This window comes from Microcebus murinus, chromosome 15 (assembly GCF_040939455.1).
Source record: "Microcebus murinus isolate Inina chromosome 15, M.murinus_Inina_mat1.0, whole genome shotgun sequence".
Taxonomy (NCBI): domain Eukaryota; kingdom Metazoa; phylum Chordata; class Mammalia; order Primates; family Cheirogaleidae; genus Microcebus; species Microcebus murinus.
In genome coordinates this window covers 43,698,289-43,713,310 of record NC_134118.1, presented here as the reverse complement: position 1 = coordinate 43,713,310, position 15,022 = coordinate 43,698,289, and the positions used below count along the sequence as shown (strand labels likewise).

General features: G+C 35.5%; 1 protein-coding gene across 1 annotated transcript in view; it reads left to right on the top strand.

Moving 5' to 3' along the window:
- Positions 1–15,022, top strand: part of SMARCA5 (SNF2 related chromatin remodeling ATPase 5) — a 43,521-nt gene that overhangs the window by 5,426 nt on the left and 23,073 nt on the right. The window contains exons 3-9 of the mRNA XM_012783805.2: positions 2,869–3,035; positions 6,821–6,921; positions 8,666–8,766; positions 9,890–10,069; positions 11,188–11,343; positions 11,435–11,566; positions 13,324–13,392. Of these exons, the coding sequence (XP_012639259.1) occupies positions 2,869–3,035; positions 6,821–6,921; positions 8,666–8,766; positions 9,890–10,069; positions 11,188–11,343; positions 11,435–11,566; positions 13,324–13,392 (906 nt within the window). The remainder of the gene's footprint in view (positions 1–2,868; positions 3,036–6,820; positions 6,922–8,665; positions 8,767–9,889; positions 10,070–11,187; positions 11,344–11,434; positions 11,567–13,323; positions 13,393–15,022) is intronic.

Genomic DNA, 15,022 nt, shown 5'->3' with positions numbered 1-15,022 from the left:
GTTATAAGTATTTTATGTACATATATAATATGCATAATACACATAACACAATTTGTGAATTATAAATGATAGATTTTTAGATATGATTACTATTACATATTTTATATACGTATATAACTGTTTCATCTCCTTTTTTGCTGCCAAAGACAAAAACGTATTTGCAGCTCTACTTGTTAAAGTGAATACTGCTTTAAAGTGAATATAGTCTACTTATAATATTGCTTGAACTCTTTATAATTTAGATTCTGACACTAACATTGTACTAGTGAATCTAATTGCCAGTTCTGTGGCTTTATTTTAGTTTCATTGGGCTTGATCTCACTTGTGCTTGATGTTGTTGACAACTCTTAAAGTCTTTACTTACCTCGAAAGACCTTTTTTCCTTGATGATGTACTATTGATTGTTCCTTTGTCCTTTTCTTGTTAAATTCTGAGTATTTCTTCCTAGACAATTTGATTCCTACTGATTTTTACCTGCCATCTTTAAATTGAATACTTTCAAATATTTCTCTGTAGCCCAGATACCTGCAATCAATATTTTCATTTGTTTTTTGGACATTTACTTTTAAAATTCCATTGGTATGTCTTACTTGGGAATATCCAAAACTTAGATTCATAATCTTTACTCCACATATCTGCTTATTATTATCTCAACAAATGGAAGTTCCTCTTAATATATTCCCAAGATGTCTATCACAGTACCTCCTACTTTTTAATTACATATTTACTCTCAAATTTTTCTCTCTTTCCCTATCACCCTAGTTCAGTATTCCTATATTATTGCATGGATTATTTTGTGGGCTTATTTGTCTCTCACGATCTGGCCTCTTCCAGATTCCTTCACATTTTTGCAATATATGATTTACAACACAAATCTTACTATAAAATGGAGGTTTTTAGTGGTTCTTTACAATGCTATTCATTTTCATAGTGGCTTTTATTGGAACTCTTCTCATTTCTCCCAAGTTTTTCAGTCTCCCAGCTTCATTTCCTTTTTCGACATCATGATCTTCACTTGAACAGTTTTCTTCTAAGCAAGCTCCCTTGTCATCTGCTAGTTCCTAACCATAGGTAAGTCTCGCTGTCCACTCTTCATTCTTGAACCCAGGATGTTGAGTACTACAGAAAACTAAATAATAGTGCTGATTGGTTTTTGCTGTCTTGGGCTTTCAGTATTTATTGCTCAGCAAATCCCACGTAGCCATTCTAAAACTGGACTGCTTAATCTTTCTACTCCATTTCTACCACACTCTCATTTTCAGTCTTCCTCCTCAAAGAGTTGCAGGCCTATCTTCAATTTATTTCCTCTTCTATTTCCAAACATGTGTATGACCTCTACTGTTCTATGTCATTTTCTCCAGTCTTGGAGAAAGAAGCTAGTCCAAGGCTATTTATTTTAATCTCCATTTGATTTTATGATTTATTTCTTTCAGGTTCAACTCTATTTCTGCTTTTTAAGATTTGTTTATTGTTCTGTCACCACTTTTCTTTAGTCTCTTTAAGATCTCAGGTCATTTTCATTTTAATCTTCTCAATCTTTGCAACTTATCTTGATTTTAAACATAATTACAATAATTGAGTAATCTTTTTTTACCCCAGCATCTTCTAGTTGAATGTTCTTGGCTTTTTAAAAATTATATATAAATTAAGAAATGTAATTGCATAAAATATGCACACACATTTGTATCTGGGTTCAGTACTTTGAAACAGTTTGTAATCTTGGAAACTTAAACAACTGAGGCTCATCAGCTATAGGATATTACCAGGGAGAAGCATGTTGACAACTTATTATTGTGCAGATTAAGCTGCTTCTGACTGTCATTTGTGATTCCATGAGTTAACTATCACCATGTACCTTCCTGATAACGAACTGAGCCTCAGTTTTTACAATGGTGTGATTTTAAAAACTGCTTGTTTTTCTCTTAAAAAATATATATAGTTTTTACAACATTATGCTATTTGGATACTCCTGGTGTTTGCTTTGCTGGGCAAAATATCTTTGTAATTCATTCTAAAACTGACATGTTAAACGTTTATAGACAAGAGTTAACTGCTTTCTTTGTTTATTGGACTAACCTTGCTTCTCGAACTCTGTTTAACCAAACTATCATTGTGTCTGTAAAAAGGCTGTTGCCTAAAGGCTTTAGAATTTATTTACTTTTATGAAAACTTGTTTTTAAGGAACTTAAATTTTTTTTGTTCAAATAAATACTTCCATTTTCTTGGTGTAAATCCTAGGGAACATTCAAAAGGGCAGATAGCAGATATGAAAGGAAGGAATAATATTAAGAATTGCTTTGGGTTAATAAAATTTTATGAACTTAATGTTTTTCAAGCTTGATACCTTTTAAAATTTGTCACAGCGTAACTGATGAATGACCAGTATATTTTCTCTACTTTTGAATAAATTTACTTGTATTATACAATGTCTTTTAATATTTTAAAAAATTGTTTTGATAACTATATTGAGGTATAATTTATATAGAATAATTTTTAAGTTTGCATTTCAGTGAGTTTTGGCAAATACATGCAGTCATTTACACAACACCACAATCATGATATAGTTCCATCATCCCAAAAATGTTTGCTTCTGCCCTTTTGTAGTTAGTTCTTGCTCCCACCTCCTTGCCACTTCTGATCTGCTTTCTGTCACTAATTGGCATTTTAAGTAAGTGAGATAATACAGTATGTAGTCTTTGGTATTTGGTCTCCTTCACTTGGCATGGTGCTTTTGAGACTTACCCATCTTTTGCATGTATCAATAGTTTGTTTCTTTTTATCATTGAGATTATTGTAAGGAGGCATGTTGAAACTTTGCTGAAGTTTTAATTAATATTCTGATAAAATGTGTCTTAAAATTTTTTACAGCAAACTGACCGAGCAAATAGATTCGAGTATTTATTAAAGCAGACAGAACTGTTTGCGCATTTCATTCAGCCTGCTGCTCAGAAGACTCCAACTTCACCTTTGAAAATGAAACCAGGGCGCCCACGAATAAAAAAGGATGAGAAACAGAACTTGCTATCAGTTGGAGAGTGAGTAATAGTTTAAATTTCATAGTTGAACCAGACTTTTTTTTTGAGACAGGGTCTTGCTCTGTTGCCCAGACTGGAGTGCAGTGGTATGATCATAGTTCTCTGTAATCTTGTTACTCCTAGGTTCAAGCAATCCTTCTGTCTCAGCCTCATGAGTAGCTAGTACTACAGGCACACACCACCTTACCTGCCTAATTTTTTAAAATATTTTTTGTAGAGATGAGGTCTTGCTGTGTTGCCCAAGCTGGTCTCGAATTCCCAGCCTTAAAGCGATCTTCCCACCTTGGCTTCCCAAAGTACAGGGATTAGAGGTGTAAATTGTCTTGCCCAGGCTGAACCAAACTTGTTTTTGATAGTCTTCATTAGAAGTATAAAGTCATTTCATTTAAAAACATTTATTTTAGGCCGGGCGCAGTGGCTCATGCCTGTAATCCTAGTACTCTGGGAGGCCGAGGCGGGCGGATTGCTCAAGGTCAGGAGTTCAAAACCAGCCTGACCAAGAGTGAGACCCGTCTCTACTATAAATAGAAAGAAATTAATTGGCCAACTAATATATATATATAAAAAAACTAGCCGGGCATGGTGGCGCATGCCTGTAGTCCCAGCTACTCGGGAGGCTGAGGCAGAAGGATTGCTTGAGCCCAGGAGTTTGAGGTTGCTGTGAGCTAGGCTGATGCCATGGCACTCACTCTAGCCTGGACAACAAAGCGAGACTCTGTCTCAAAAAAAAACCATTTATTTTAGTGCTGTTATTTATTTGGCTCTGATTGGCTTGGTGTGCCGTAGCCATAAGTGTAAAGTGTATAAAATATGCATAATGCCTTATTTTTATACCATACAGTTTATGGATTGCAACAGCCATATTGAGTGTGGCATGTTAATGCCATTCCTTAGAGAGGAGACAAATGGAGAAATGAAATGGCTTGTTGAACATTACATAGGAGTAATTAAAATGATCCATACTTGAATTTGGATCTGACTTGGGTGTGCTCTTGACAGCTATACTAAATACATATATTTTTTTTTTTTTTTTTTTGAGACAGAGTCTCACTTTGTTGCCCAGGCTAGAGTGAGTGCCGTGGCGTCAGCCTAGCTCACAGCAACCTCAAACTCCTGGGCTCAAGCGATCCTGCTGCCTCAGCCTCCCGAGTAGCTGGGACTACAGGCATGCGCCACCATGCCCGGCTAATTTTTTGTATATATATATTTTTTTTTTTTTGAGACAGAGTCTCACTTTGTTGTCCAGGCTAGAGTGAGTGCCATGGCGTCAGCCTAGCTCACAGCAACCTCAAACTCCTGGGCTCAAGCGATCCTCCTGCCTCAGCCTCCCAAGTAGCTGGGACTACAGGCATGTGCCACCATGCCCGGCTAATTTTTTACATATATATATCAGTTGGCCAATTAATTTCTTTCTATTTATAGTAGAGACGGGGTCTTGCTCTTGCTCAGGCTGGTTTTGAACTCCTGACCTTGAGCAATCCGCCCGCCTCGGCCTCCCAGAGAGCTAGGATTACAGGCGTGAGCCACCGCGCCCGGCCTGTATATATATTTTTAGTTGGTCAATTAATTTCTTTCTATTTTTGGTAGAGACGGGGTCTCGCTCAGGCTGGTTTCGAACTCCTGACCTTGAGCGATCCGCCCGCCTCGGCCTCCCAAAGTGCTAGGATTACAGGCGTGAGCCACCGCGCCCGGCCTCCAAATACATATATTGAGAGTATATTATGTGAAGTCTGTGCTGGTATGTGGAATGTTGTGATGACTTATGTTACAGCAGCTTGTTTAAAATTTTTGTTACATACTTAGTTGTCTTTATATAAATTGAAGTGTCAAGTTGTATGCCATCCTCAGATGGTTGTTGAAAATAGTTCTTACATGTTGAGTTAATAAATTCTTTAGAATTTCTATGCTGCTTGGATAACTAAGATGTTTAATTAGTAATTATTAATAGATTTAGGGCAGTCTTGGCTCCCTGAAATGGCTTTTGTGTAATTCCCAAGTGAAAAATGTGATCAGTAATTAAAATACACAAAATTATCTAAAAGAAAAGATCATAAATTGTTATCAACAATGTTAAATTCATTAAGTAGTTTATTGAAACAGAGAAATATTATCTTCATTTTGAAGGTTTACCATTAAGTGTAATACCTTTTATTTGGGTATTTCACTTATTTAGTGTATGTTATTGTGTGTAACCAAAGCATTGTGTATAACCAAAGCGTTATTTTAATGCTTAGAAACCTTTATAAGAGATAACTTTGCACTTCAGATGTATTTAAATTGTTTCAGATTTAAGAAGTTTGCAGCTAGTTAAATGTCATCAGTGTCATGCACCTGAAATGGAAACTACTGTAATGGATATTATTATGGGATACATTACATTATGAAAATGAAACAGTGCTATTATTCTATTGTTATACTATATGGTAAATATATTCTGTAGGAAATAAGTAACAAATTATTGAGCTTGATCTACTAATTAAATGTTATTGTGGAAAAGGAATCTTAGTTAACAGATTTCTTTATTCATCAAGCCCTCTTAAATGGAAAGTTAATTTGCATAAAGTAATTAGGATGATAGTACTGTCTTTGAATATCAGAACACACATGCATTTTTTTATATTCAGTTTTTTTTTATATTCAGTGATGTCTCAGTTTTAAGCAATAAAGCACATCTCAGCTTTTATGTTGTTTTATAACCATTTGTAACCATTTATCAACCATTTTGAAAATATATTGTGAAGGAGATGTTTAAAAAATAGTGTTAAAATTTCTCTCCCAGTTTATAAAGGATAAATTGGGGTGGGGGTAGATTTTTGTACTCAATTTCATAGAAAAAGAATGCAGAGAAGTACAAGAAATAACAGACTAAGACATTCTGATAAGAAGCAAAAAGGCCCTTGACTATTTATTGCCTTCACTTGAATTCCTGAGGAATGCTTCCTTTCTTTATGTTGAAAGGCTGATTATCTTTTACCAAGCTTGTAGTTTTGGTAGAAGGTTATAGATTAGATTCAGATGTCTCACTCAATAGGGGCATAATCTGCTGTTTTCTAAATTAGATACAAATATTTGTTGGAAGTATGAAGGTATAAAGTTGGACAACTTAAAATTGGGAAGTTGGTAGTTTTATTAACCTGAATTCTTTAGAGATTGAGAAAGCTGGTATTATTAAAACTTGGGGAAATCAGTTTTAAGGGGATGTATCGGACTCTTTGAGGATGTAGATTTTAGTCATGTGTATTTAAAAAGCTTTTTGAGTAATTCTGTTAAAGTCTTGGTTGAGTCACTGCTTAAGTTCCTAAGTCCTTATGCCATAGCTTTTGGTTAAAGTGGTAGTTTTAAAAATGTAGTTTCTGGAACTTAACGTTTTTTTCTTCTTGGCAAAAAGACTTAAAAAGGTGTGTACTTTGAAATAAAAATAATAAGATTTTCTGAGTGTGTATCTCCTTGAAATTAGATTATCACATTTGAGTTTTTGGTTAATCTGCAGAATTAACCAGGTTTTAGTTAATCAGGCTAACCAAAATCTGCAGAAATAATCAGGTTTTGGTTAATCTGCAGAATTACTGTATTTTAATAACAATGTATATTTTAGATAAACCTGTGAAACATTTCAGATTCAACCTTACTAATAATTCCTATTGTTCACTTTTTAGTCTTAATGTAGGTGCCTGTTAAATTATTTATGTGGAATTGCCAAGCCATTTGATTATGTTGAAATAGTAGCTGATAGTTAAAATGAAAGCCAAAATTCAAATAATTTGATTTTATTTTCAACTTGACAGCTATCGACACCGTAGAACAGAGCAGGAGGAGGATGAAGAACTGCTAACAGAAAGTTCCAAAGCAACCAATGTTTGCACTCGTTTTGAAGACTCTCCATCATGTACGTTAAACACAATTACTTGATTTTTAAAAAAATCCTTCTTTGAGACATCTTTTGGTTAATGTTTTGGATTTGTCTTGGCTATTATTTATAAAGGGAAGTTTTAGTAATCTTAGATATTTGGTTGTGAAATAAGCTTTAGATTTTGATGGAGATGATAGCATGTTATATGATAGTGGTGCTGTATTTTCAAAGGTATACAAGATACCATTGTATTTATTATTGCCCTAACGTATATGTAAAACTAGAAATGGTTTTGCCTTATGTTTGTACCAGATAAAAAAACTAATTTGTTTTTAAAAGAAGGTACTTTATGAAGACTTTTGCTTACGCATCTCCTGATGTTTTTATATTAATTTGCTTTAATTTTTATGAAATATATTTGTTATTAATGGATTTCCTTTCTTTTGTCTTTATTGAAGCCTAACATTTTATTCTTTCAACCTCCATCTCTGTCACTTGACTGGTTTATGTCATCACAACAAAGCGGTTGTGTGTAAAAATTTATAAAGGCCATTATAGGACATGTTATTTGGGTTTGTTTTTTAATTACTTCAGCCAGACAGATAACTAGTTAGAATTCAGTAGTCTGTTTAAGGTGTATACCGTCAGATTTTTTTATTTTTGCTATAGAGTACCCAGTCTCCATTTCTTTTCCTAGAGGCTAGAGCTAAGATGTGAGGCACAAGGGGGAAAGGAAATTTGGATTAATTTGGATATTTCTTTCTCACATTTCTATATTGTAACTAGTTTCCCCAGCATTGGTTAGCTTTTCATACTTAAGTACTATTTTGCAAAAAGGGACAGGGTACAGAATATACATATTTTAAAAAATCAAGTGATTGTGTTGTGTGTATAATCCTTCTTGGGGGGGACAATAAGTCATATACCTTGACACGATGTGGTCTTTCTATATAAGATTTTTTTTTTTTTTTTTTTTTTTTTGAGACAGAGTCTCGCTTTGTTGTCCAGGCTAGAGTGAGTGCCGTGGCGTCAGCCTAGCTCACAGCAACCTCAAACTCCTGGGCTCAAGTGATCCTTCTGCCTCAGCCTCCCGGGTAGCTGGGACTACAGGCATGCGCCACCATGCCCGGCTAATTTTTTTATATATATATCAGTTGGCCAATTAATTTCTTTCTATTTATAGTAGAGACGGGGTCTCGCTCTTGCTCAGGCTGGTTTTGAACTCCTGACCTTGAGCAATCCGCCCGCCTCGGCCTCCCAAGAGCTAGGATTACAGGCGTGAGCCACAGCGCCCGGCCTCTATATAAGATTTTGAAAAAGTAACTTAGGAAAAATATTTCCTATTTTCTCTTTTTTACTAGGAGGAAAATAAAATCCCTACAAAACCTCTGTATTTGATCTTCATAAAAACTGAAATAGTTAGAAACACTTGTGTTACCATTAAACATAGAAGTAAAGGGACCAGAGAATCTCAAGGACCAGTAGATGGGTAACATAAGAACTGAGTGATTGGGGTGCGTACTCTGAGCTTGCAGTCATGTTTCCTGCCTGCACTTGGTTGTCTTCCATATCTATGCGCTCCCACTCCACTCCAGACCACAGTAGCTACCTCTAGTGTTTTGGAATTTACAGAATTACCATTATATAGGAATCTCCTAGTCAAGAAAGTGAAGTTAGTAGACATGTATAGGCCCAAGTTAAACATCTGGGTATCAGATAAAGGGGACCAACCTGTATTTCTTGTTTGAAAATGTTCATTATGTTGTTCTTTTGTTCTTAGATGTAAAATGGGGTAAACTGAGAGATTATCAGGTCCGAGGATTAAATTGGCTCATTTCTTTATATGAGAATGGCATCAATGGTATCCTTGCAGATGAAATGGTATGTGTTTTGTAGTTTTCTTGAAGGCTGTATTTTGTAACTTAAAATATTTTATACATTAAAGTGATAAAAGTTAAGACACAATAGCATAGTTTTGTTTCTTACAGTCTGGAACTGTTAGCAAACTAATCCTTTCTCAAATTGTTATAAGCAGCTTGGTTTAGTTGCATAAGTGGAATCTATACTTCACTTGTGAGGAATTAACATCTATGAAAATACAGTAAATTTAAAAATAATACATTTTGGGATGCAAGCATGCTATTGGCTGACTTTTTTTTTGAGACAGAGTCTCACTTTGTTGCCCAGGCTAGAGTGAGTGCCATGGCATCAGCCTAGCTCACAGCAACCTCAAACTCCTGGGCTCAAGCAATCCTTCTGCCTCAACCTCCTAAGTAGCTGGGACTATAGGCATGTGCCACCATGCCCAGCTAATTTTTTCTATATATATATTAGTTGGCCAATTAATTTCTTTCTATTTATAGTAGAGACGAGGTCTCACTCTTGGTCAGGCTGGTTTTGAACTCCTGACCTTGAGCAATCCGCCCGCCTCGGCCTCCCAGAGTACTAGGATTACAGGCGTGAGCCACCGCCCTCAGCCGGTTGACTTTCATAGTACAATGATTTGACCATTTCCTTCTACGTCTATAAAATATGAGTGAGGCCATTGAATATTTATCACCATTAAATATTAAATTTTTTCCAGGGTGGCTAGCTTGTATTGTTCTGTTTCATAAGACGTTTTATCTCTTGTTTATTACTTACTAGTTATGTAAAGGATATTTTAAAAAAGTTTCCTTATCGTTACAGTGGTAAAACACTTAATTGATTCGGGAAAGGATGAAGCCAAAAGAAATGTGTTCAATTCTGTCTCTGCTAGGTGACCTTGGGAAAGTCACTTAAACCGTCTAGGCTTTATGAAGGTGATAATAGTACCTTGCTCATAGATTTGTGAAGATGACATAATACTTGTAAACTTTGACACACATTAAGTTGTTGCTGTATGTTAGTTATTTTAAGCACATGGCATTTCTTTTAAATGTTCCTGTGTACTTTGCAAGGGATTAATATGGAAGACTGCTTATTAGTTTTTTCATTGCTTTGTGCTTGTTTTGAAATCTTGCAGGGCCTGGGAAAGACTCTTCAAACAATTTCTCTTCTTGGGTACATGAAACACTATAGAAACATTCCTGGTCCTCATATGGTTTTGGTCCCTAAGTCTACATTACACAACTGGATGAGTGAATTCAAGAGATGGGTACCAACACTTAGATCTGTTTGTTTGATAGGAGATAAAGAACAAAGAGTAAGTTTCTAGTATTTCATTACATTTTTGAAATTAAATAGAATTTAGGCTTGGGGTAGGAGGTTAGTTGGAGGAAGGATAAAAGAGAAGCGGTCTACACAAGTATTAGTAATTTACAAATGTAATATTGTGTTGGTGGTTAAGATCTTATTGGGGAGAAGGCTTTATAGACTATAGAAAGCTGTAAGAATATAGTTTCTCCCAATTTTGGAATGGTTGTATAAAATCAAAGCCTGTGCTCTCAATGTAGAAGTACTTTCTTGTTTTTAAAAGACATTTTGAATGTGTGGCGTGTTTGGAAGATGTGGATAGTGGTAGTAACCGTAGAACTGTAGTTTTTAAAGGTGAATTGAGTCAATTATTTGGTGCGTCGTTAGTGATATCTACCAAAATAAATTCAGTCAGTTGACAACAGCCTTTGGGAAGAAGACATGGAAATAATATTATTAAGCACATAAAACTCAGATTTGGAAATTTATTCAGACTGAATTGAATGACTATGTACTTATTTTGTTTTCCCTTTGTTTAACTGTCAGTGATGAGTCTAAATTTTTTTTCTTGTCCTTTATATTTATTTTGGGTATTTTAAGTTACCAAATTGCTTTTTATGTTTTGAGGCCTGATTACTTAACCACTCTTTGCTTTAGTTTCCTTACCTGTAAAATGAGACTAATGATAGCAATGTGTTTATAAATTTATAAACCTGAAAGGAATGAAAATGCAAACTATCTTTCAGCTGTCATCCTTTGTTAAAGAGCTGTCTTTGCTAAAAAATCCCCTCTCCTTTGCTTAAAACTATCTCCTAAGAATTTCAAGACTTAGAATTATAGAGAGACAATTTGAGTGTCTGTTGAATTTTTGCACTGATTAACTTTGTCAGTTTTAAAAGTTTAATGGCTTTGATAGTGAAATGATTAATGAAGTTACTTCAGTGGTAGGAAAGCTAGTTCTAAATGCTTGTATAATATAGCTACCCTATACCTTTTTAATAATTCCCATCCCCTTTGACAGATACTAGTCATCAATACATTTGTACAGTTTATTTCCGTATGATGTAATATAGAAATGCATAGTTTATTTCTGCATGATGTGATTTTTTTTTTTCTCTTGCTATACAGGCTGCTTTTGTCAGAGATGTTTTATTACCAGGAGAATGGGATGTATGTGTAACATCTTATGAAATGCTTATTAAAGAGAAGTCTGTGTTCAAAAAATTTAATTGGAGATACTTAGTAATAGATGAAGCTCATAGGATCAAAAATGAAAAATCTAAGGTATTTTGATATATAGGTGTAAAAGTCATTTGTGCCTTTATTTAAGAATTTGATATGTAAAATATTCTAATGATGAATTTGATTCTTTCAGTTGTCAGAAATAGTGAGGGAATTCAAGACTACAAATCGACTTTTATTAACTGGAACGCCTCTTCAGAACAACTTGCATGAGCTGTGGTCACTTCTTAATTTTTTGTTGCCAGATGTATTTAATTCAGCTGATGTAAGTATATTTCTAATTGTTTTCTGGCTAGTATTTTGTTTAATGTGTTATTTTTAATAGAAGTGGCCTCTATTTCAGCACTGCTTGAAATAATCATTAATTTTTCATGGCTTTATGTAGTTAGCCTGGAGTAACCTGCTAAGTTGTCTCTGCATTATGAGAATTTACTTTTGTGTTTTTTGGTTTCAGTCCTATCTTAAATCACTATTTTATTTCTCTGGAATGGCATAGATTGTCACTCCTATTTGGTAGTCATATTGGCCTGTTTTAGTGGCTCTAGATTGATTGCTTATGTTTTCATGGTACTGCTCAAGTTATTTCCCAAAGTGCCTCACTTTCATTGCCTGTGTGCCTCATATTCACTGCCCATGATTTAAGTCCCCAAAATGACCATGAATTTTGGCAAAATCTGTCTAGCTATTCTTTTTTTTTTTTTTTTTTTTTTTTTTTGAGACAGAGTCTCGCTTTGTTGCCCAGGCTAGAGTGAGTGCCGTGGCGTCAGCCTCGCTCACAGCAACCTCAAACTCCTGGGCTCAAGGGATCCTCCTGCCTCAGCCTCCCAAGTAGCTGGGACTACAGGCATGTGCCACCATGCCCAGCTAGTTTTTTCTGTATATATTAGTTGGCCAATTAATTTCTTTCTATTTATAGTAGAGACGGGGTCTCGCTCTTGCTCAGGCTGATCTCGAACTCCTGACCTCGAGCAATCCGCCCGCCTCGGCCTCCCGGAGTGCTAGGATTACAGGCGTGAGCCACCGCATCCGGCCTGTCTAGCTATACTTAACGGTATGGTCTAACAAACAAATAGAATCTAATCTTTACCATTAGGAACTAAATATGTCAAGAGCCTGTGCTAGTAAGTAATTACAGCTTTTTGCTAGATCAGAGTTTATTTTGAACCTTTATATGCACAGCTGAAGACAGTGTGTGTATGTTGAGGGGCTCTTTTGAAGAGCTCCACATTAGTACATCTATACAAATAAGTTCTAAAAAGGTACAGATTTTGGTTTATTGTGTTAAGGATCATTTTAAAAGAATAGAGAAATTTGTGTTGTAAAGATATTTAATAAAAATCCAAAAACAGTTTTACTTCTGCTATTTATATATTTTGATGTTTTTGAGATAATTTTTCTTACCCCATTGATATTTTTGTTTAATAATCTCTCATAAAGCTTTGCTTTAGTTAATACAATGAATTCTAAGATTATGTTTACTCAAAAACAAATAACAGTACATTCATATGTTCAAGAGATAAGGATAGGAATGCTGTCCTTGTTCAAATTCTACCCAGATAGCAGTGAAATATTAAGAATCTCAATTTCACTTTTAGTAAGTTTGATTAAAATTTACATTGCTCTGGAAATCATGAATTTAAATAGTCTGAATGATCTTAGAGAATAAACTATAAAGTGATTTTCTTTTAATTTTTAAGCTTTTATGAAACTAAATATTTTTCAAAAATGTTAATATTCTAATATTTTTGTAAAACTTGCTTTCCAACTTTTCACTGTGAAACTTTTCATCTTGATGTTTTTGAGAAAAAATGTTTAGAAAGTAATACTACTAAACTACTGGTTCTGAAATTAAGTGGTACAGTGACATGCCTATGAAAATAGGGCCTTGGACTAAATAATTTTTGTGGATTATAACTCAAATATTATACTAATACTAGAAATCATTTTTATATCTGGCATTATAAAGGTATTTGTTGTTAATATTATCTCTGATGTGAGCATATATTTTGTTTGCTAATTTAGGACTTTGATTCCTGGTTTGATACAAACAACTGCCTTGGAGATCAAAAGCTAGTTGAGAGGCTTCATATGGTAAGTATTTTAGAGTAGTGTTAAAGCATATTCCTAATGGGATAAAGTACAAATTTAAAGATTATTTTCCTTTTCACAAAAAGCATAATGGCTTTAGAATCAGATGTTTGAATTATGCCACTTAACTGTTTAATGGAAGTAGGGGGTGATGTATGGTGGTTTTAGTGTTAGAACCCAGAATGAAATTCCTAACTTAATGAAGGGAAAAAGTCATCTCTTAGAGTTAAAAGAAGTGCAGTGGGGGGAAAGAAGAATTGTATAATGATTAATATGGACAAGTTTTCAAAGCTTAGTTCCATGTACATTTCATAGAAGAATCTAACAGATTTACTTCTGAAAGGGCTAAAGATCCATCTATTTGTAAATCTAGTGACAGTATGTATAAGCAACTGGTAATATTGCTTTGTGAGCAGAGTTGATAAGTTCTTGCTTTGATGTCTGGCTTTGCTCCTAATGTATAGCTTCCTAGGAAAGTTCTTAAGTGAAAGTTTGTAGGTAGAGAAATTTCTCTAACAGATCCCAGTTTAGGATACCCTAGTCAGCAGGATAAAGCAGGGCCTTGTAAGAATGTTCTTTAAGGCCCTTAATGACCTAACCCAGGCATTCTCAACCTTGATTGTTGACATTTTGTTCTGGATAAATCTTGGGGTGTGGAGGGTAGGGAGAGAGGGAAGGAGATAGATGACAGCATCCCTGACACCACTTCTTACTGCATGCCAGTAGTAACATTATCTCCAGTTGTGACAACTAAAAATGTTCCCAGACATTGCATATGTACCCTGGTGGGGGGGGGGGGCAAAATGGCACCTCTTCCTTGACCTAACCTAACACTTTCTAGTTTCTGTTTTCCTTCTTTGTATATTGAGCTTAAATTTGATAGTATTGCTGACCCCACTGTAAACATTATCTAATTCCAGTCTTTCATTTGTTTGTTTGTTTTTGTGATGGGGTCTCACTCTGTCTCCCAGGTGCAGTGGCACAATTATAGCTCACTGCAACCTCAAACTTCTGGGCTCAAGCAATTCTCCTGCCTGAGCTTCCAGAGTAGCTAGGACTACAGGTGTGCACCACCATGCGTGGCTGATTTTATTTGTTTTTTTTAGAGACTGGGTCTAATTATGTTGCCCAAGGCTGGCTGGTCTTAAACTCCTGGCCTCAAGTGATCCTCTCATCTCAGCCTCCCAGAGTGCTGTGGTGATGGGTGTGATGAAACTGCCCTGCCTCCAGACTATTTTGCTTATTGTTTTTGCTATATCTAGAATCCCCTTTCCTGACTTTTTTTTTTTTTTTTTTTAATTTGAGACAGAGTCTCGCTTTCTTGCCTAGGCTAGAGTGAGTGCCGTGGCGTCAGCCCAGCTCACAGCAACCTCAAACTCCTGGGCTCAAGCAATCCTTCTGCCTCAGCCTCCCGAGTCGCTGGGACTACAGGCACGAGCCACCATGCCCGGCTGATTTTTTTACATATATATGTATTAGTTGGCCAATTAATTTCTTTATATTTTTATAGTAGAGACGGGGTCTCGCTCAGGCTGGTTTTGAACTCCTGACCTTGAGCAATCCGCCCGCCTCGGCCTCCCAGAGTGCTAGGATTACAAGCGTGAGCCACCGCGCCCGGCCCCTTTCCTGACTT